The following is a 20,314-nucleotide window of genomic DNA, read 5'->3' on the forward strand; positions in this document are numbered from 1 at the left end:
GGAGAGGCCTTTACCCTGCAGGGGGCGTAGTCAGGCTGATGATGATGATGATGATGATGATGATAATGATGACTGTTGACGGAGTGAAATTACGCCCTTTGCGCCTGCGCGTGCGCATGCTCAGTAGAGCAGATCGCACTCCGGCAAATCTCAGGCCTCACTGAGAACGTAAAAGCATTTCGCACAAGGAGACGAAAAAGAAGCGGCCAAGAACACTTAGATCTCGAGACAGGCGCCATTAAGCCTGCTGACATCATCATCATCGTTATTGCTTCTGGTGGATCGCTCATCGGTGGCTTGGTCGCATGCCTCTCCGTCCCTCGTTGCTCATTCCGAGGCTTATTCCAGCGAGGAACATGGATTCTCACTGCCAGCTAATCGCGCCGTCCCCTAGCGATTCAATGGAGTCAACGGAGAACAGCGCTGATAATTCAGGTAAGCCACTTGTTTGGGTCGTCGAGGTAACCAGTGGAATCTTGCCATGGGCTTTCACCCACCTGGGATTCATAACGTGCACTGACATTGCACAGTACGCGGGCCTCTGGCACAATTCGCCTCCATCGAAAGCGCTTGTCCTGTCTACCTCGTTTCTTTTGTGTCGTGTCTTTTGCGCAAAAAACCCAGAATGCTTAGGCACCAACTAGCCTGCAAAAACGTACTCGCGAATTGTACCTGCCGCGATCGGAATCGGGCGCACGCGTTTTTTGGGGTCAGCAACCGAGCACTAGAACTACTCAGCCAGTGCTGCGGTTGTCGCCGTTGTATGAAGCAAATTCCAAACCGCTACCTTTCGGAACCACTCGGAAGTGATACCTTTGAGTGACCAGGGGACTGCGGCGAAGGCACACCATAACAATGACATAACCTTCCCGGAGAAAGAGTGCCTGTGAAAGCAGGATATCCGCAATTTCCGTGTGGTTTTCTCAGCAACGCACATTCGTTTCTGCGAAGAAGAAACGTTGGTCGTGTTTACGAGATATAATCTATCCATCTGTAGTAGCCACTTGCGTAGTTTGCAATTTCACTATGGTGTCTCTTGAAGCTGGCGTTTTACCAACTGCGAGAACTCAATCAACTCGAAAAGAGGTTCGCACAAGCCTGAATTATTCGTGACAGATGAAGTATGCGAGAACGCGAACTCAATGAAAACTAACGTGCACCTTTAAATGCATAGCCATTTCAGTACACTTTCCATCATTACGGCCACCAAAACTTGGTATAAATATGAGTGAAACGCCCATGCAATGAGCTTTTTGGGTAGGCGTTAGACATGTGTCTACAAGGGTGCTTTAAAACAACTCGTGCATGAGCCCCACAATTTCTCCAACACGATGCAAGGCAGCTTTTTTTGTTTTGATTCCATTTTTTTTCTTTTCGTGGTCTTCGCAGGTCTCCACTATGGTCGACGGAACAGTGAGACAGCTCTGCAAGACCTTGAACTGACGGAAGATCGTAAGTGTTCGAAAGAGAGACGAGCTTAAAATAAGGATTGCAATTGCTTGTTTATTGGTTCATTCGTCCGTTACCATGCTTTTTCTTAAGTCGGGCTGTACCTTTTTTCTCTCTCTTTTGGCTTTCTTTTGTTACGTCGTTAAGTTAGTTACTGTCTGCGCTTTTTGATTCTCGGTCTGCTCAAACATTATCATCGGCAGTGGTTTCATTTCTGAGCATAACCTCTGAAGGTCGCATAGGAAGTACGTGAATTTATGACGTAAGTAGTAATAATTGCTTATAGGCAAGGAAGGACGCTGCAGCGCCCTCTATCATGGTTGGCGTTCAAGCCATGCCGTAAGGGAAGGAGTGGAGAAGGGCGCGAATTGAAGGAATATATTCCCCGGGTTCGAAAGCTAGCGGATAACTTCGACGACCTCGCGTTCTTCGTTCACATCGCACTGTACACTGCTGTATGTCGCTTTAATGAAAAAACTGGGCCACAGCCACTACGCTACGATCCCATGTTCTTTGGCCTCCAGCCGAACGCCACAACCAACGAGACCACTCTTCAGCAATGCGATATTTTATCGTCATTTCATCTAGGATGCTAAATTCAAAAGGTATCGCGCATGAAATACGTCAAAAGCATTTGAGAAGGGCTGCCACGAAAAGGCAGTACCGATTGGAAAACATTGGCTCCACCGCTCGAATCGTACCTTCACATTACACGAGCCGTATGTATGAAACTTTAGAAAACCTTAAATCCGCTGTGCACGGGACATAGAATGTTTTGCGTATCTTTCTGCACTGTTCACATGGTTGTAGACACTGCGTTAATGTAGATGGTGGCGTTGTTGCGTCTGTTGTGACTAACAATAGCCTTGCTTGCTTAGAAAAAGCAGCGATTAATTTTCGCTAATCATTTCTTTCTTCATCATTTCAGTCAAAATGTAAGCATTTGCATCCAGCTTGAACCTTATTTTAAAATATCGCTTCTGGTGCTTTACTGATACATTGCACTCTGAACGGTCGTGAGCTCAGCCGAGGAGACCTTCCCAAACTTATAACAACTTAAACTCTCAAAAATGCCGAGACTTGTGAATCTGTTTCAAATTTGCAGCGCACTCTCAACAATGCCGAAACTGATCCATCTATTGCACATTTGCAGTGCAAGCAGAAATAAAGACAAAATAAGCGAATAGCACACGCGTGGTGTGTTCCTTACGTGGCCTTGCTTTAAAATGACAGCTTTTGTACGGACAAATCGTAGAACTTCCCCGATATATGGCCGTTGTGTGATATACGGGTGGTGTAGCCTTCATTGCAATAGTAGAGGGTAATCCTCAGCAGCGGATGAAAAAGGCGTGAGGTTGAAACAAATATAAGGATAAAGAAGCTAAGCCTTCGGAAAGGAAAATCAAAGCCAGAAAGCTGGGGTGATGGACGACATGGAGCAGAGGTCTTCCGAAAGAGGAGGGGAGTTTCAACCTACATTGAATAGGTTGGGGCAACCAAAAGGAAATAAAAATAATAGGCCCCTGCCTGCACCGCTTACACACAACAGGCTTAACCCAATTGAAAAATAAAAGAGGCCCGTAGGCAAGTTGTAATTTGACCACCCGTGGGTGGAAAAATAAAATAATAGGGAAAATGCTACATTAGCGACCCACAGCCGAGAGAGCGGGCCCGGGGAGGCTCCCCTGACCTCCCCTGGGAAGTAGCGGAAAGGGAAGTGGGACGTGGGAAGGGAATGGGGACAGCGAGTTTTTTGCTCTGATCCTTCAATTATCTCGACTCCATTACTGGCCCGCCTGGCCAGTTTCAACCTACAGCATGAATAGTGCGCATGTAGTGCGGCTGCCCGGTACCGGAATTAGAGGCGCCGCTTTGCTCCGCCTAGCTTGAATGGCGACAAGCCGAAGAAAATGCAGGGTATTTCTCGCATGTATACCTTTATGCTCGTCCCGCCCGTCCCTTATAGGTCTTGAATTCCCTACGGATACCACGCACTTGAAGCTCCCTTGAAAGATGGCTGTGCCGCTTTTGCTTAACTGGAAATTCGGTGAGATGCATGTAACTTAGCTTGCTCCTACCAAATGAGTAAGGATTCTTGCAAACGCCTACTCCTGCTTTTTTAGTAAGCTTGTGCTATTACAGACAGTACGAATTATAAGAGCCTTTATCGACTCACCTCAAAACATGTTTTCACGTACTCAGGTTTGCATGTATAAGTTGTTTTTCTCTTAACCAACCGCCACGGGTCGTTTTTGATGCAGAAGCTCAGTTCAGGTAATTGGACGTAACCTGCTGATACGGCAATTGCTTGATCAGGGTTGCTATTCGGGCGAGTTGGTCCGTCGTGACGAAACCTGCAACGCTTGAACGACGAGTACAGACACGAACGGCTTTGTAGGGTACGGCGCAGTTGTCTAGTTCGTATCTGTCGTTTACTTTGAAGCACTCCAACTTTCGTCAATCACTTCTTGCTCTGTGCTACTTCTGGCCTAACAGAACCTTCCGCTGATGTTAGCCATGCAGATTGCCCGTTGCTTAGTGTCTGCATCTACCATTCTCACTGGGGCGTCCTAAGCTGTCTTCTTTTTGGCTGCATGCAGGTATTCCCGTGAGAGCATCGCGCAGGTCGTTGTCGGGCTGTTTACCCTCACCGTTCTCGGCAGCATGTTCGTCGCCTACTACTTCATCTTGCAAGGTGCGAACGCGACGCTGTCATGAAACGGTGGCATCGAGAGCTCCCTTTTGTCGGCGGTGAAAAGTTCAATCATGGCGTTTCGGTCGTCGCTCACACGTACACTTCGTTTGTTCTGGTTGTTGCCGACGATTCACAGAAGCGCACAGAGTTTCTTCGCTTTTCTGGCCTAAGCACATAGTGGCTGCTACGCCGAACTTGCCACCAGCCTATTAAACTGATTACTAAATCTATCAAATTGAAGCGGCGCCAGGTGGTCACTTTAGTTTTTTTTTTTTTTTTGTGGCACACTACGCCGACGGCGATGCTTTTGAATCCGCAGGAAAACCTCTGCACAAATATTCCTTCCAAACTTTTGAACATAATGGCATCACGGATGCGATTTAGTATGACCGGAAGGGGGAGGTGAGCTTCATTCCTGGTGAGCTTTTGCGTTCGTATCACACATGCATGAATGATTTCTCCGGACACTTTAGTGCTGGACTCCACAGTTTGTATATTCAGTTTTTCTTTTGAAGAGTACAAATCGCCAATGTTTGTGGCGGGTGCAATTCAGTGTGGAAGGCTAACAACTTCCACTTTACTTGTGTACGACACTCCGTCCCTGCGTCTCGGTGCTGCAGGCTTTTTCTTCCAGTCCGGATCCGACCTCTCAGAAATGCAAGCCGGTCATCACTTGGCCCGCACCACGTCGAGGAGTGCTCTACGCCTGAAACAACGGGCACCGCTCCTCTGCGAAAAACGTGGGTTTCACAAGCAAGCAACCCTCATCTGTATTTCGCGCTCGAGGATCATATTGTATCTTAAAATATCTAATTATGAGGCCTCCGATGCTCTCTCAAATTACTATCGTTTCCTCTCTTGCGGCTAATTCAAGCAATTCCCTTTGTTATCGCCGAATGATGTGTGTGTTGTTTTTTCGTTTCTTTTGTGTGTTGTTAGGTTGTTTGCCCCTCCTGCTTGGGCCACATAGGCCTGCAGTATTTTGAAATAAATAAAATAAATAAACGCAAAACCGCCAAATTGATCCATCGGCTCAAAAACGGGGATGGTAGGCGAATATGATTTATCTTGTCTTGCTTATATTTCACCTTGAGTTCAAGCAACCAAATATAAATTTTCTGTCTTCAAGGTGAGCAGTTATAGTTACTGCGTGCAATATTTTTTTTTTTGTAAAGGCTCAAACTTATATTCTGCCTCATGTAGCCGATCGAGAATACATGTGATCGGGATTAGTTGCAGCAAATAGGCTGCGCTTTCTTAGTTGGTATTTCTGCTCGACGAAGTGCTGCTGCTTTTCGCTGCCCTGCCAACGGCGAAAAGCACCTATTTTTCCTTGAAAGGCTAATCTTTCATGCCAGCTCTATTTTCAGTTTCCATTTAGCGAAACATCAAACTGCCACTGCACACACAATTTTTTTATCTCCTGCCAGTCTCGATGCTCTTGACCATTTGGAAGCAGGCAGTAGTAAATACCAAAAGAGGCCAGTCCCAGAGAGGAAAACACACGAATTAGAGGTGCAGGCTGGATTCCGCCAATAACTGGACCTCTGTCTTTATTCGCCTCGTCCAACACATTTTATGCCCTTATTTCCTTCACCATTAACCGATGCCAACTCGCGCAGCTTCCATTCACACTAAGGTTGGACTAAATGGTACAAAATAGTGACAGGTGCAAAGCGCGAGTCCTAAGACACACGAGAATTATAGGCAATGGACAGGCTTCGCGAGGGTATGGGTAAACTCTAACAGTCATCGGTTATCCAACGGGATTCTCAAACGGGTACAAGGTTGGTCTGGCCCCTTGTTGAGCCGTACATGTGTCAATGGCTTCGAAAAGAGCCTTCGCCTTCGAATCCTCTCACTTTGAAAACTGCCAAGAGGCATATAAGCGAAACCAGAACCGATATGTGGTATGAAGAGGTTCAAAGTCCCGAAGTTACACATGGACTATGAGGACACCGGGGGACGGATGCGAATTATTTGAGACAATCTCGGGTTCTTTACTCTATGCAGGCTGATATCGCGCAGCAAACAAGCGTGTAGTTTTTTTTAGTTTATCTCCTCTTCAATGCGGCCACCGCGAACGGCATTCGACCCCACGACCTCGGGACCAGCGGCCGAACGCGATGACCACTGAACCCCCGCAATCGATAGAGACATAAATCAGGATTTATCGAAAGAAATAGCCTCAAGCTTTTCGACGGGGACAAAGTCGCCGACCCATCCAGTCAATGGTTTCAATAAAGGCTCTTTTTCCCAAGCATTTCAATTCATAGAGAGCTGATCCCCATGTCAGGAGAAAGCTTGTACTCATTTTAATGCCGGGGGGTATCTGAAGGCACTTGTGGTAAACTCAAGCACCTTCAGCATATGTGACGGACGTTCAAACCAATAGGACCTTGCAGCTATACAGGGCAATCGCTATGGCTTGCTATCTCAGGCTTATGCACTTCTCATAGAATGGTGGTTGTTACTCTGCATATTTCCTTGCTCGTTTCTGTTCTCGTTTTGCTTTCATTCGTAACAACGTTACCTATAGTATTGTCGCCCGCATTGGCTATGTGCGCTCATCTCCGTCTTTCTCTCTTCACCCTCGCAGCCCACGTGATCTGCGACCCGATGCCCGTGCTGTGCACCCTGGGCGCCGACAGCCTCTCCGACTGGATAGTGCTGCCCCCGATCGGCTACTGCTCCATCATCTTCTACGAGGCCCTCGGGTACCAGGAACGCGACATGCTGGGCACAGATCCCAGCGACCGGCTCTCCAACTTCATGCGGCGTGCCGGCGAGAGGGCGAGGTCGGAGTTCGGCGTCGCCTTCGACTTCGAGTGAGTTCAGTGTTCTCATTACACGCTTATTACTTGCATCCACTTGCACGATGGATCATGAGTCCGGGACTCGATGTCATGCTCATAATCGGCTTCACTGAAACGAGTTGTACTGTCGCACCCGGGCCCGATCATACACTGTGTACATGACAGTGCCGTTGGAAGTTTAGAGCTCGTTCATAGAACAAGAAAATACTGTAAAACCTACCGTAAACAGGTTGGACTGTTCAACACATGCAGAACAAAAGTGTCGACATTTTACAGCCTTACTTTATAACGGAAGTTTTCCGCGGTCTATACATTAGGAGCGGTACTACCAATAGCAGGCAGTATTAGTGCTCGTAGTCGACACACACGTTACTAACATCATTTCCTCGTCTAATAAAACTCTCGGATTCTTACGACGTCATCTTCGCCACGCCCCACAACAGGTAAAATTACTAGCATATAAATCTCTTGTCAGGTCAAAGTTAGATTACGCATCGCCAGTTTGGAACCCTCATCAAGTTTACCTAATCAATGCGCTCGAGTCACTTCAAAACAGAGCAGCCAGATTCATTCATTCCTCCTATTCGTACGATATCAGTGTAACATCTTTAAAAGCGGAATCCAGTTTAGCGCCCCTTTCACTTCGTCGTCGTATTTCTAGCCTCTGCCTATACCATAAATTTTTTCATAGTTCGCTGCGCTGCGCTCCCTACATTGCCCCACCAGCCGGCATATCCCACCACATTCGTCATCCTTTCCAAGTGTTTCGCCCCCGTGCTCGTACTGTTACCTGTGCCGCTTCTTTTTTTCACCGTGTTTCTGTAGACTGGAACGACCTCTCCAATGACATCGCTACATCTCATGCCCATCCACATTCGCCGAAGCTGTTACCAACCATTTTTCAACATAACACTTGTTCATTTGACTGTTTGTACCCACCCCTTATGTAATACCCCCAGTGGGTCTTTAAGGCATTAAAATGAAATGAAATGAAATGAAATGCTAGCAGTGGTGTCAAGTTGCAGCAGTAGAATTGATGAATGTGGTTTGCTAGTGGTAGTGTGCATAGTACTAGTAGGGCTAGTACATATGACATCGCTATAGTCGTCGTCGTGGCTGCAGTAGTCAGTAGTCCTGCAGGATTAGTGTCAATAGCAGTAATATTTGTTATTGAGATTGTTCCATGCCAGAAAAGAAAATTCAGTTGCTGCCCTTCTTACATCTCATCAATGTGATATGATTATTAAGAATTAGGAGCTGCCGTTTTCGCCTCAGGGCACCGTGACTGTGACATGCTTGTTCAAGGGATGAAGTCGTATGCTTTGTGGCCCCCAAAATGCGAACTACTAGGGCATGAAGGTTCCGGGAAAAGGTTGTAACGCCATGACTGAGAGGGCAAAACCGGCAGAACTTGTTTTTACATGCTTCTCTAGCTGTCTCTTAATGATGCCTGGTCCCGCTGTCTGCTTGCTAGCCTATATGGACAGCTAAGTTCTTAAGGCGGCCGCCCTGATGATGCTGTAGTCCTGGGTTTCGCCTCTGCGTCTAGAGATTTCTTTGGAAACAATGTGGCTGAGGTTAGGTCCACGTTAACCATTATCTACTGTCAATCCATTCAGGTGTGAAAGATAGATTCCATTGTGCGAAAATGGCAAAAAGAGTCACGATTCACCCAAATGTCTGCAAGACAGACGTAATGTTCTTCTTTTTCCAACCAACTGAGCACCTTGCTCTTGAGAATTCCTCCTAGTGCCTAATGCCACCGTGTGCTTAGCGCCACCATGTACCTTGTGCCCCTAAACACTTCCCAGAACTTGGAGGTCGGACCACCGTTGGGCGGCTAAGATAAATGAGATGATAAATCTATGCGAAAATGAACCACATAGAAGCCTCTGTACGGTACACCTTACTCATCGCCCACTGCTTCTCTGATGGCGCCGTACGTCTTGCACGTCTTATTCACGTGTACAGATACGCCAAGGTCGCCGAAGCGCTGCTGTCAGGTGCGAACGGAACGGAAGCGCTTGCCCCATTCCACGAACAGGGAATTTTCCACTTCGGCGTCCTTAACGCCGAGACATCTCAGTCTTCCGCAGAGGACAACATGAAGGCCACCCTGGATCTCTTCAACGTTTGTACACTCAACACTTGCCGGCTTCTACGCATACCTTCCTGCCTCAGTACGATAGCACATGTGCGGTAACGCGAGCAACTCGTTTGACCCATCGTGTGCAGATGTCAGTAGTTATGGTCTCCGTTTCAGTGAATACCCGGGCTGCACACTGAGCCTCGTATGTGGGGTAAGAGTAGAAAAACTGCAAAAATGTTTCCTGACGATGGCATGTTTTAGAAGGCGCCATAAACGACATGTGGAGTCGCCGCAAGGAAAAACCTAAAAAAGAACAAAGAACGGTGAAGAGAGAAGAGTGAGTAACGCGAATTTGTTTCAACGTTAGCGCACTCTTGTTTCTTTTTATTCTCTATGCTTGTTTTACAGTAAAACTGGGGTGAGAGCTACTAACCGGCATTGCCGTAAAACATGACGTCTACTGAAATGTCCCGTAAGGCCCAGATGACGGAAGAAAAGAGAACCGGAAAGCCTTATTGTTACTTTTGAGATATGTCGGTTGTCAATTAACGGTAAGCAGCGCTACCCAGCAGTCGGGACGCAGATAGAAAAAGAAAAGAATAGGGAAACTGAGATGGGGCCTTGAACAAGAACAACTTCGACAGAACTCCGTGTGGTTGCGTTTCAAATTAAAGTTGAGAAGTACTCACACCCAAACAGGCTGCCCTAATGAGTTGTCATGCTGAGACGCGAAAGTTCAGTAGGATTTCACCAGCTAGAGCGGCTGCAAGATCTAATTGGACTCCCGGAACAAGTTGGTCGAGCACCAATTTTTGTTCCAATTAAAAGTTTTCATTCTCATTATCATCCGATTGGTTTAATATAGGCCATTATAAGTGATGTGAACAACCACCTTCTGTTTCCCTGTTTCCCTGCTCAGTTCGGTATTTCTTGCCCCCCCCCCCCCCCCCCCCCGTTACCTGCCAATCGCTTTGCGCGGCTTCACCGGCAATTCATCCTACACTCGTGCTCAAATATCTAGAACACAACATCGGTATAATGGACGTTATTTAAAGCCAATATACCGTGTTTATTCGTGCATAGGTCCACCTCTGAATTTCAAAATCACATCCAGACTCTAATGTCCACCAGTACGCCAGTAACGGCAAGGACAAGATCAAACACGTACGCAATACTTAATAAATTAAATGGTGAACAGTAAACTCCGACAAAAAACCAACAGTAAGCTCTCAGATCTCTGACATTCCAGTTGTGCGTCGAAGCAACAGCCGCAGCAGTATTATCCCTTCTGCCTAGTGAATGGGGAAATTCTACACACTAAAGTGGGTGTCGTTGGGATGCTGATATAAATGAAAGCTGGATTTTTGCGTTGTGGCATAATACCCCAAAAAAGCCAGTAATTAACTGAGGTTAAAGTTCCCTAAGCAGCAACTGTTGTAATAAAAATGTAGGATTAAAATAATAAAAGACATAGGGTAAACTACGTTATAGAATAGTGAAGTGAAATTTCAGTGGTCAGGTTTAAGTTAGTGCAGTATAAAAGAATAAAATTGAAGTACTGTAACAGGAGACTTTAAAGGCAAGACTAGTGATTGTGCTGTTCGCTGGCGTCCGCTTTCTGATTAATGCCGTGTAAATGCTGTGTGCGGATTGGAGCAATAATAAAAAATGCCATGTTAGCTCTTATCTTGTCTACTCTTAAGCCTCTGCAGGTTGTTCGTATAGAACTGTTTTACTGTAAATCAAATGTGTGTAAAATCACTCTCACCCCTCCCCTCCCCCCTTTTCTCTCCCGTGCTGGCTCAGTTGCTTTGTGTTCGGTCCCGCATCTGGCGGCCGTACTGCAATGGTGGCGAACTACAACAAAACACCCATTTACGGTGCGTCTCTCGGAGCCTCAGTTGCTTCGGGATGTTGAAACCCCATAATGCACTAATTTTCCTTAGATGTTTTCCCCTGGTGTGACGGCAGTCCAGCAACAGGAAGCCAGCTCATGACTTTCAGAGGAAACTCTTCATTGGGTGATCTTGTTGCCGCAGACATAAACAACTCAGTGACGGCGATTCCAGAAAGACCTTACTCACAGCCGCTCTCGCCAGCACGCAATTTAAAGGTGACGAAGAAATTTTGATCTCTGCAGAAGGCACCTACAAATTCTCGAGCAACGCAGAAGCAGTTGCACGTGGCAATAATCTTGCAACAGAAATTTTCTTGCCAATAACTTGCCAACCCGCAAGTTATAGTTTCTATTGACAGTGATTGTACATGTGGTGCGCATTTTCCTCTAGATCCTGAGGCAATTGCAGCGGGCAAGAGACGCCGACGCCCAGTACCTCCAGGGTGGCATCGTGTTCGGTGTCAGGATGACGCCTTACCAGACGAAGGCGCAGGTTGACCTAATCAACGACATTGTCGTGTGAGCTCTTCGCCATTGGCGGCATATTAGAACGTCAAGCTTAGCTAACATACGTGACAGCGCAGAACGTAGCAAAAGTACGACCACCCGACAAGTCATTGGCCTCTTCTCTGTCGTGCACTATTTGGCTGCCAGCTATCAGGTGGTATTCTTTAGTTGCCGGTATGAATGAGGCGCTGCAGCGTTTTGCTCGTGAACGCAAGCTTCTGTGTTCTGTCCGAGCTGCAGCGGCCGCATCGCAAAGACATAGAGGCGCAAAAGTGCTCATGCTATAAAGTGCATATGTTACACAAGCTCAGGTGGTTCAAATTAACCCGACGCCATTCTAGGGCCGCCAGGTTTTTTTGGCACGCAAAATGACATCAGTCCAAGAATCAGTTACATGCCAATGTTAATGATTATTTCAGAATTCATTCATGTGATAAGGTTAAGAGGATGTGAGGAAAAAAGCTTCCAGAGTTTAGCGAGCCTTTAGCCCCACCTCTATGCCTATTACAGCGTTATTTTCTTTTTTCACTGTTTCTCAATGAAGGAAAAAAACTACGATACATACTGAACCCCTGTCCGGGGAAAATGAGACAGGGACCTCTCTGTTAAACACACATGACAGCACTCAGCCAAGTTCGTCATGTCAGGGTCCATCACGTGGCGTTCTGTTTGGTCAACTACAGGACGCAGATATTACTTTCTGTGACGTTCTACGGTGATGCTTACACCAACGACACCTCTATTTAAAGCTGGAGAGAATTGCATGTAGTTATCGCTACAAAGCAGTAACTGTCAACAGCTTACAAGATGCGCCATCTAGATGGCACACTGGAGGTCGGTGAGCATGCCGTAAAAAGTACGTGCTTTTGTGCTTGGTCTCAACAGATCTAGGTGCGCTCGTCGAAACATCTAGCCAGCGCTTCTTTCTGTCTGTAGAGAACAACCTACTCATCACGCAAGTATCGCCTAGTGACTGGCAACGGCCTTCGCCTTTACGTGCCGCAGGGGCTTCAAGGTGGACATGCTGGTGGCGAATACGCACCTGAGGGAGCCGCAGGGCCCCGAGGTCCCGTGCCAAATCACGGGGCCCACCAGCTGGGACCACAAGTACTCGCGCTACGAACATCCCATTGTAAGTGGCGAAACCGAAGGCTTTCTCTCAATCCCAGTCATGGACTCTTGATGGTCTGTCTGGTTACAGCCACGCCGAAATCCGCGACAGGCCTCACTTCTTGAAGCGACATTGAGGAGGAACAGAAGTTGGCCTCTGTGATTAAGTTACCGCGTTCAAAATTGGAAAAGCGAAAAGTACAAAAAAAATTGGAAAGCGAAGTACAGGTGTCGCCGTGAACGGCCGATTTCGCAAGTAAAATGCGCGTGTCGACACTGATTTCGGGGTGCGGATCCCATAAACTAAGCTACACCGCTATTCACATAGAAACGATGGCAACCAGTCTTTTTCGGTAGGGATGGCACGAGTTTGAATTTGCTGGCCGGAATAATTTTAAATCAAATTTTCACAGCAATAAATACAGAACAATAAATAAAACATTTAAACTGCCGTCTTAACCAATCTACGTGATGATGGATTCATATACGACAGCAGCCTCCCACTGCAATGGTAGCGGACGCCACATACCTCGAAGGTTTTTCGTCTGTTGTACTAATAATAAGCATCCTGATTTCATTTTCTTCCTTTTTTTAAGCGCATATTCAAAGGACGTTTAGTCTATATCAACTCTGAATGCCAGACTTATGCGTTAAGGTATCTGCCTCGTTTTTAAGCCACTATTTTTCAACCCTGTTTACCGACACTTACTGCGATTGCATTCACACATTACCTTCCCAATCTCCGTGAAATGGTCGTGCCTGAGCCCACAAGTATGCCACTTATCTCCTAATTACAACAAAACAAGCACAGAAAATACTCGCACACTAAAGCCTGGTTTCGTAACCACTGAAATTTACTATTCCTGAGCCCTGATCGCGCTTTACCAACAACAGACCCGGAGAAGCTTCAAATACTAAGTCTACGCGTCAAAATTTTCACCACTAGTATCATCGACTATAATAAATAATAAATAAATTGGTTTTTCAGGAAAGGAAATGGCGCAGTATCTGTTGCACATATCTCGGAGGGCACCTGAACCACGCCGTAAGGGAAAGGAGGAAGGTAGGAGTGAAAGAGGAAAGAGAGAAAGAGGTGCCGTAATGGAGGTCTCCGGAATAATTTCGACCACCTGGGGTTCTTCAACGTGCACTGACATCGCACAGCACACGGGCGCCTATTGCGTTTCGCCTCCATCGAAACGCAAGAGGCGCCCGTGTGCTGTGCGATGTCAGTGCATGATAAAGATCCCCAGGTGGTCGGAATTATTCCGGAGACCTCCACTACGCCTATACGCGGATGCTTTTCTACCAAGTATCGCCTATTAGCATTAAGCCATTAACATCCTCTGTTCTCCATATAAGCCGTCTTCGCTGTCGCGTTTATGTGTTGTGCAGTATCGTTTGCATAAATTCAAGCCAAGCTATAATTTTTGTCTTCCTTTCCTCCTCGCTTGTTCAAGCTGTCCCTTCGAGACTTCGAACTACCCATCCTCTTTTTCTACTATGTTAAACCACACTGACGCCGACTTATATATGTCGGCACTGTGCAGCGTGACATGGTCGAGCTCCTCTCCGAGCGGGGCTACCTCAACCTGAGTATCCCGGTGTCGGTGTCCTTCTCGCTCAAGGGCTTCTGGTACACACCCACGAAGGGCGACCAGGACTCGGACTTTGCGCCGGGCAGCCCTTGCCAAGTGAACAGCAATGGCTCCCTGGGTAGCTACGCCAAGGTATGGTCTCGCTCGCGCGCTCCTTTCACTCACCCGTTCGGGCAAAGCGCATTTAAAGCGACGCTACTTAGTCACACCGGCGTTCTCACTAGTTCACTGGTGCTACACTGCGCGCGTCGGTAACGTCCTCTGTCGTTAATATACGCCACCATAACGACAAACGCAGAGCTCGTAACGCAAGGATGAAACGAAGAGGACATCACTGCTGGTAACTTTCGACTGATTTTGTAGCGAAAGCTACACTATGCTCGTCATCGGCGCATTTCGGGCGGTCGTCCCAGGCCAGTACTGCGCATGTGCCGTAACCATGGCAACCGGTTGCCATAGTTGTTAGGCGCCGAACATGTTGTGCTCGGCGCCTACCGTATCCTTTGCTATGTATATCCTGTCCTAGCTGAGCTAAGCCACAGAAAAAAAATTTTATTTAATGCAAATACGGGTTTATATACAGCGATAGCATCAACATAACTTTCTACAATGCCGTCAAACAGCACCTCCCTCTCCACGACACCTTCAGACTTTTGTTCGCGCCATCAAGAAAAGCCACCTCTGTCTTCGACAACAGTACCGAGAGAGTACTCGCACAATTGTCTGTCCAGTTTCGTATTTGTTTAGCTTCCATAATCTCCGCGTTGGATGCTTTCTAATCCTGCTAGTGACTTTGCATTGACTGAAAATCGGACTTCGGGCACCTGGCTCGCGATCCTCACCTTGCTCTGCAAAGTTTTCTTTGCCATTTTTTAGGTTTTTCTTATGCTCGCGTAGCCTTTCACTTAAGCACCTCCCGGTTTATCCTATGTAGACTTTCCCGCATGACAGTGACAAGGAATATACAACACCTTTTGCACAATCAAGAAACAGGTTTTTGTGCTTCTGCCTATAGGTTAGCTTGTTAACAGGAAAAATATATGTGATTTTACAAGCTAAGCTATCTGATAAGATAACATGCACGAAGAAACACAAGAATCCTATTGTAGACTGTGTAGAAGAAGTTTTGGATTTCTTGCCATTGTTCTTTCCAGTACAGCTGCCCTTATACCACCGTACTTCAGTTGCGATTCACAGGAAGGCATGCTGTTATTTCTCAGCGCATAAGCAATCAGGAAGTGTATGCGTTCTCTACGGGGACTGCGTCAGTTTACCTACGCACATTTTTCGACAGGTCTGCACCGACCCCGATTACCGAGACAATCTCACGGCCGTTGACGAAGGCCATTTTGTTAATTACACGTTCAACAAGATGACGAGCCTCACCTTCACCTTCGACAGCCTGCAGACTATAACGAAGAAGGTACGTGCAACGCATACAGGCTGCAGGACATTGAGATGGAACAGAGACCTCTGCTTGTGGCAGTATTTTCATTGCAGCCATTATGTCGTCATAGGCACAAGGTTCTGGAATTCCGTTCAAAATATACCAGCACACATCATGACTGGCCAGAGCAACTGCTCTGGCCAATCATGTCTCTTATCGTAAGCTGTTTTGCGAGGTTCATTAAAAATTCCTTCCTTCCCAGTGACATATCTATTCATCAGCATACAGGCATAAGGAAACGCATACACTAGGTTAACCTTTATTCCCGAAGAAACAACGCGGTTTTGTGGCCTATAGATTGTATGCTTGCCTCGCAATCCGAAGGTCCTTTGTTCATTGCCCCGTGCCTTCGGAAGAAAGTTCATTTTTCTCTACTGTAAGCGTTACTACTTACGGTCTACTGCTGGCGTCATGAGAAACGATGGTGACGTCACAGGGAGTTTTCAAGCCTGTACTGCTAATCAACGCTGTCGGGTTTTGTTGCCGCTGAGCCATTTAATGCTTTCGGATTACAAAGGATAAAATTCTGCTCCTTAATTTCCAATACTGCATTCACACTTTGGGGCGCCCTTCCTTTTTTTCACTGGCTGTTTGTAGCAAGCGCCGCGGCTACCAATGAGGAGAACTGAACAAAGACCCTTAGCTCAGGATGGTGGGGAAGAACGTTGAAGAGGACTGAATTTGCCGAAACCGGCTTCTGTGGCCGTTAGTAAAAACAGGGGAAAATTGCAAGGACACTTTGGCAACTAAAGTGTTGAGAGGCGAAAGCCGAGGACACTATGCCGTGACGACTTCCGGTGGATGTGACGTCACACAGTTCCCGTGGCTATATAGATACACAAATTATACATCTTTCGGTGATCTTAAGTGTTAACTACGCTTAATTACACATTTTTCTAACTGATTTTACGCAAATCCGACGTTTTTTCGACTATTCTGCGACAATTTTCAATATGCTGTGACGACTTCAGGTGGATGTGACGTCACACCGTTCCCGTGGCTATTCGACGTCCGCGCTATTTCGACTAAATTTCGACTGTTTTGCCTATAATTAATTGGGTTATTAACCTACAGTCATGAAACTTGGCTTCTAAGTTCATTTTTTCTTCCTCTATCTGCAGCGACTATTGGTAGTCTTCTATCTTTTTTAGTTCCCGAGTTAAACTCGTGTGACCCGCTGTGTTAACAGGCGGCAGTATGAGCCATTAAAGGCTTTCGCCTTAAAAACTGTTTTCAAACTAGCTCGACTTCGTTTTTCTCTCCGCCTTGCTCTGATCTGCGTCGGCGCGTATTCGCAGGCTGTGCTGTCCCACCACGCGAGCCCCCGCGTAAGCTTCGCGCTCTTCGACGTCGACTTCGAAGACGTGCACGACGAGTGCCCCGGCAGCGTGTACGGGCCTTTCGACCGCGTGTCCGGGGTGCGCTGGCTGACGGACCGCTTCAAGGAGCTCCTGCTGTCCAACGACACGGGGATGACGGAATCACCCGACTGAACAGGATTATCGATTGTGTCCACTGCTGGACCGGAAGAAGGAAACGTATCCCCATTAGACCTCGAACCTATCCTCTTTCTTCTTGTTTTTTTTCCAATATGCTCCGGATCGTGCAAGTACATTATTTATTGCATAAATGTCCCCAACTTTCAGACAGCAGCTAGAAATCGGGCATAAAAAGCAATGAAATGCATTGAGAGAATCACATTCCCTACTGCAAAACACACCAGAAAATCTTGTATTGTCACAACACATTTTGTTGTAGTATTTTGGGACCTGACAACACAAATTCCTGTTAAAAATATGATTTTGTGCAGCGTTAAGCAGTCTGCTGTCGTAACGGCAGACCCAGCTCTGTCGCAACAACAGACAACTTCGCAGTACTGCAGAAAGATTTGTCGTAACGACAGGATGACAAAAATTTGTTATATTTTGGGATGGGCTCTTTTGTATTTTTCGACTGAGATGGATAAACAGGTTTTCACTCGACTTAACTATTCGAGCATAGCGTGCTCGAAGTCACGGCCTACCCGAGCACCGGCTAGTTAATTAGGGGAGGGTTTGTGAGATACAAACTACGAGAAGAACAGACGACAACAAGTGCAGCTGACAAACTCCATTCATACTGCGATTTCTAGCGATGCACCCAGCCGGTTCCAAAAAAAAATGGCCGTGGCTTAGCTTGGTTAAGCCCGGTAATTGCGAGAGCAATATCCATAGCTACGCCATGGTTCAGCTGGTGGTGTAGCTGGTGGTGGTGCTTGTCGTTAGACTCGTGGTGATGCATCGGTTATACAATCGAATCCAATCCAATCGAATAGCGCGCCGCGCGCGGCGGGCGCAGGAGTTAGGCAGCAGCTACCAAGCGGGCCTCGCCAAGCGACGCACAAGTTGGGCCCCTGGTTTTTGCGGCAGATGGTATGACGTCATAGCAGAGGTCAAGCTAAAGGTCAATGGTAGCTACCGCGGCCTCGCCACGCGAGGAGCTGAAAGTGAAAGTAGTATTGCTTTCACAATAAAAAGCACGGAGATTGTTGATTTAAGATCTTATAGAAAGAGTTCGTGACTTACTTTATGCTCTTGCCTGTGCCCTTACCTAATTTGGAAAGCGCAGATGAAGACAAGCAACGACAGAACTGTACAAGACAAGCACTACTCGCTGCTTGTTTTATGGAGAAGCTTCTTCGGTTAGCAGCCCGCCTACGCGGTAGACATCGAAACGAAGAACGTAGTCGCCAAAGGCAGAACAAGAGGAGCAAAAATTATGCCACGATTACGCGTCTCGATCATTCGATTTCAGAGCACAGCTGCCGTGGTTGCTCAACTCTAGGCTACCGCAGAGAGAAAACGCAGTGTCAGAGAACGTGAGTGTCACTCAAATCTTTGCCAAAATGAGCTCAAGTTTTTGCAATTAATACGTTTCTTTACTCTTATCTTCTTTACTCTTCCCTTCCCCCAACTCAGCCGCGATGGCTCACTGGCTTTGGCATTCGGCTGCTGATTGCAAGGTCGCAGGTTCGATCACGGCAGCGGCGGTAGTACTTTCATGGCAGCGAAATACAAAAACGCCCGTGTGCTATGCGACTTCAGCGCACGTTGAAGAACCCCAGGTGGTCTACCTTAATTCGAAGCCCTCCACTATAGCATGTGTGGAGGGCTTCATAACATGTGTGTCGCTTCGGAGCATTAAACCTCATAATTAACAATACTTTTCCTCTACAAACGCACAGTCTTCTTCCACCTTAGACGCCGATGGCTGAATTGTGAACCGAGGACCGAACCACGAGAGTTCCTCAAGACTTCATCATTTATAGAGTAAATAAATTTTATTCTCTCTCACTATCTCTCTCTCTCGCTCGAAGGCACTGGGAAACGAAGCTTCTATATTTACACCTGCATTGCTTCGAATATTGGAGACAAATTTGTTTCTGGTGAATTTTTTTTTATTATTTACCGTGGGGACTGTGCAGTTTTTGGAAGGTGTGGATGAATAGTGAGTATAATTAGCGCATAATTTAAAGCGAAAAGATAAAAATTAGCAGGTTAGGATAGCCGGCAATGCCCAATTTGAGCGCAGCTTTTCACGGCTGACAGGTGATGGTTCGCTCGGCTATTTGGACAACCGGTTACGCCGACAACACCGACAACTACGACGCGGAAGCCGGGAACGGGCGTCTAAAAGCTGCGCTCTAAAACATGGTCGCTGCGGACCACACAACATGTTAAAATCATTTGAAATCAGGTCGTATCACAGATGGCAACGATGTAGAGGGAAAGACGGCTTCAGTTTTGTGCTGTTCAAGGTAAATAAGGAGTGAAGAAAGGTTTTTTTATACCATTACTGAGTGCCAGCCTTACTTCGGGTGAATGACACGGTCAGAAGCATAGTGAGGTCCTTGACAGAGCCCATGACGTAGTGACTGATGTTAGCACTGTCTAAGCTTAACGAAACAAATGTTTTACCGCACATATTATAAAAATGTCAAAGACTCTAGCAGGACGCTAACGTCTTTCTCGGAATTCTGGACTGTTTTATAACCATTAAAATATCTCGCAGACATTTCACCGTAAGTCGCGGCGACGAATTCACGGCGTTAAGTGCGGCGTATTCTTGTTCTCCTCGTCACTTTCTCTCGAATGCGCTGACTGTCAGATGAGCAATTACCACGCGACCCAGAAAATCAGATTCAGTTAACTTTACATTCAACCATTAAAAAATGCGCATCTTGAACATTATATTTATTTGAAAAATACATTTTCTGGAGGAGGAGGAGGTAAACTTTATTAAAGAAGAGGTCTTAGGCGCGGATTGAGGTCATGTTCCCCTCCCCGCGGTGGGCTCCTCTCCTAGGCCGGACGCCAGGTGGCCGGCCGACGATGCCGTTCGGCGACCTCTTCGGCTCGCTCTGTGACTCGAAGTTGAACCTCCGGGTCCGAGCTGAGCAGCGCGGCCTCCCACTGAGATTGGGTAGAGAGCTCCAGACTCTGCGGTGGCTTGTCTTGAGTACATGAGTATAGGATGTGCGGTGTGTCTGCCTTTTGGTGCCCACAGAGAGAACAGACAGGGCTGTACTGCTCCGGGAACCACATAGAGTACATGTATGGATTAAAGAAAGTGTCTGTTTGGAGCTGCCGCCAACTGACTTGTTGTGTTTTACTCAGAGATTTATGTGGTTCTGGGAAGATCTGTCTTTCTTTCTTGAAGTGGTTAGT

General features: G+C 46.9%; 1 protein-coding gene across 1 annotated transcript; it reads left to right on the forward strand.

Moving 5' to 3' along the window:
* The first annotated feature begins 356 nt into the window (after positions 1–356).
* Positions 357–17,101, forward strand: LOC149348585 (uncharacterized). Its single transcript, XM_089541801.1, has 12 exons — positions 357–435; positions 1,390–1,452; positions 2,378–2,384; positions 4,050–4,144; positions 4,765–4,884; positions 6,744–6,972; positions 8,932–9,091; positions 11,338–11,465; positions 12,459–12,585; positions 14,096–14,293; positions 15,456–15,584; positions 16,907–17,101. The coding sequence occupies exons 1-12, from the start codon at positions 357–359 to the stop codon at positions 17,099–17,101; spliced, it is 1,530 nt and encodes a 509-aa protein (XP_089397927.1).
* Positions 17,102–20,314: the final 3,213 nt, after the last annotated feature.

Source organism: Amblyomma mixtum, chromosome 4 (assembly GCF_055824585.1).
Source record: "Amblyomma mixtum isolate Tamu chromosome 4, ASM5582458v1, whole genome shotgun sequence".
In the NCBI taxonomy this organism is placed as follows: domain Eukaryota; kingdom Metazoa; phylum Arthropoda; class Arachnida; order Ixodida; family Ixodidae; genus Amblyomma; species Amblyomma mixtum.

Bases quoted from the DNA above. Each gene is read 5' to 3' on its own strand.
- LOC149348585 (XM_089541801.1), top strand. From the start codon at position 357: ATGGATTCTCACTGCCAGCTAATCGCGCCGTCCCCTAGCGATTCAATG. The intron at 9,092-11,337 runs GTTTGTACACTC...ATTTTCCTCTAG, and splicing joins CCACCCTGGATCTCTTCAAC to ATCCTGAGGCAATTGCAGCG. The intron at 15,585-16,906 runs GTACGTGCAACG...GCGTATTCGCAG, and splicing joins TGCAGACTATAACGAAGAAG to GCTGTGCTGTCCCACCACGC.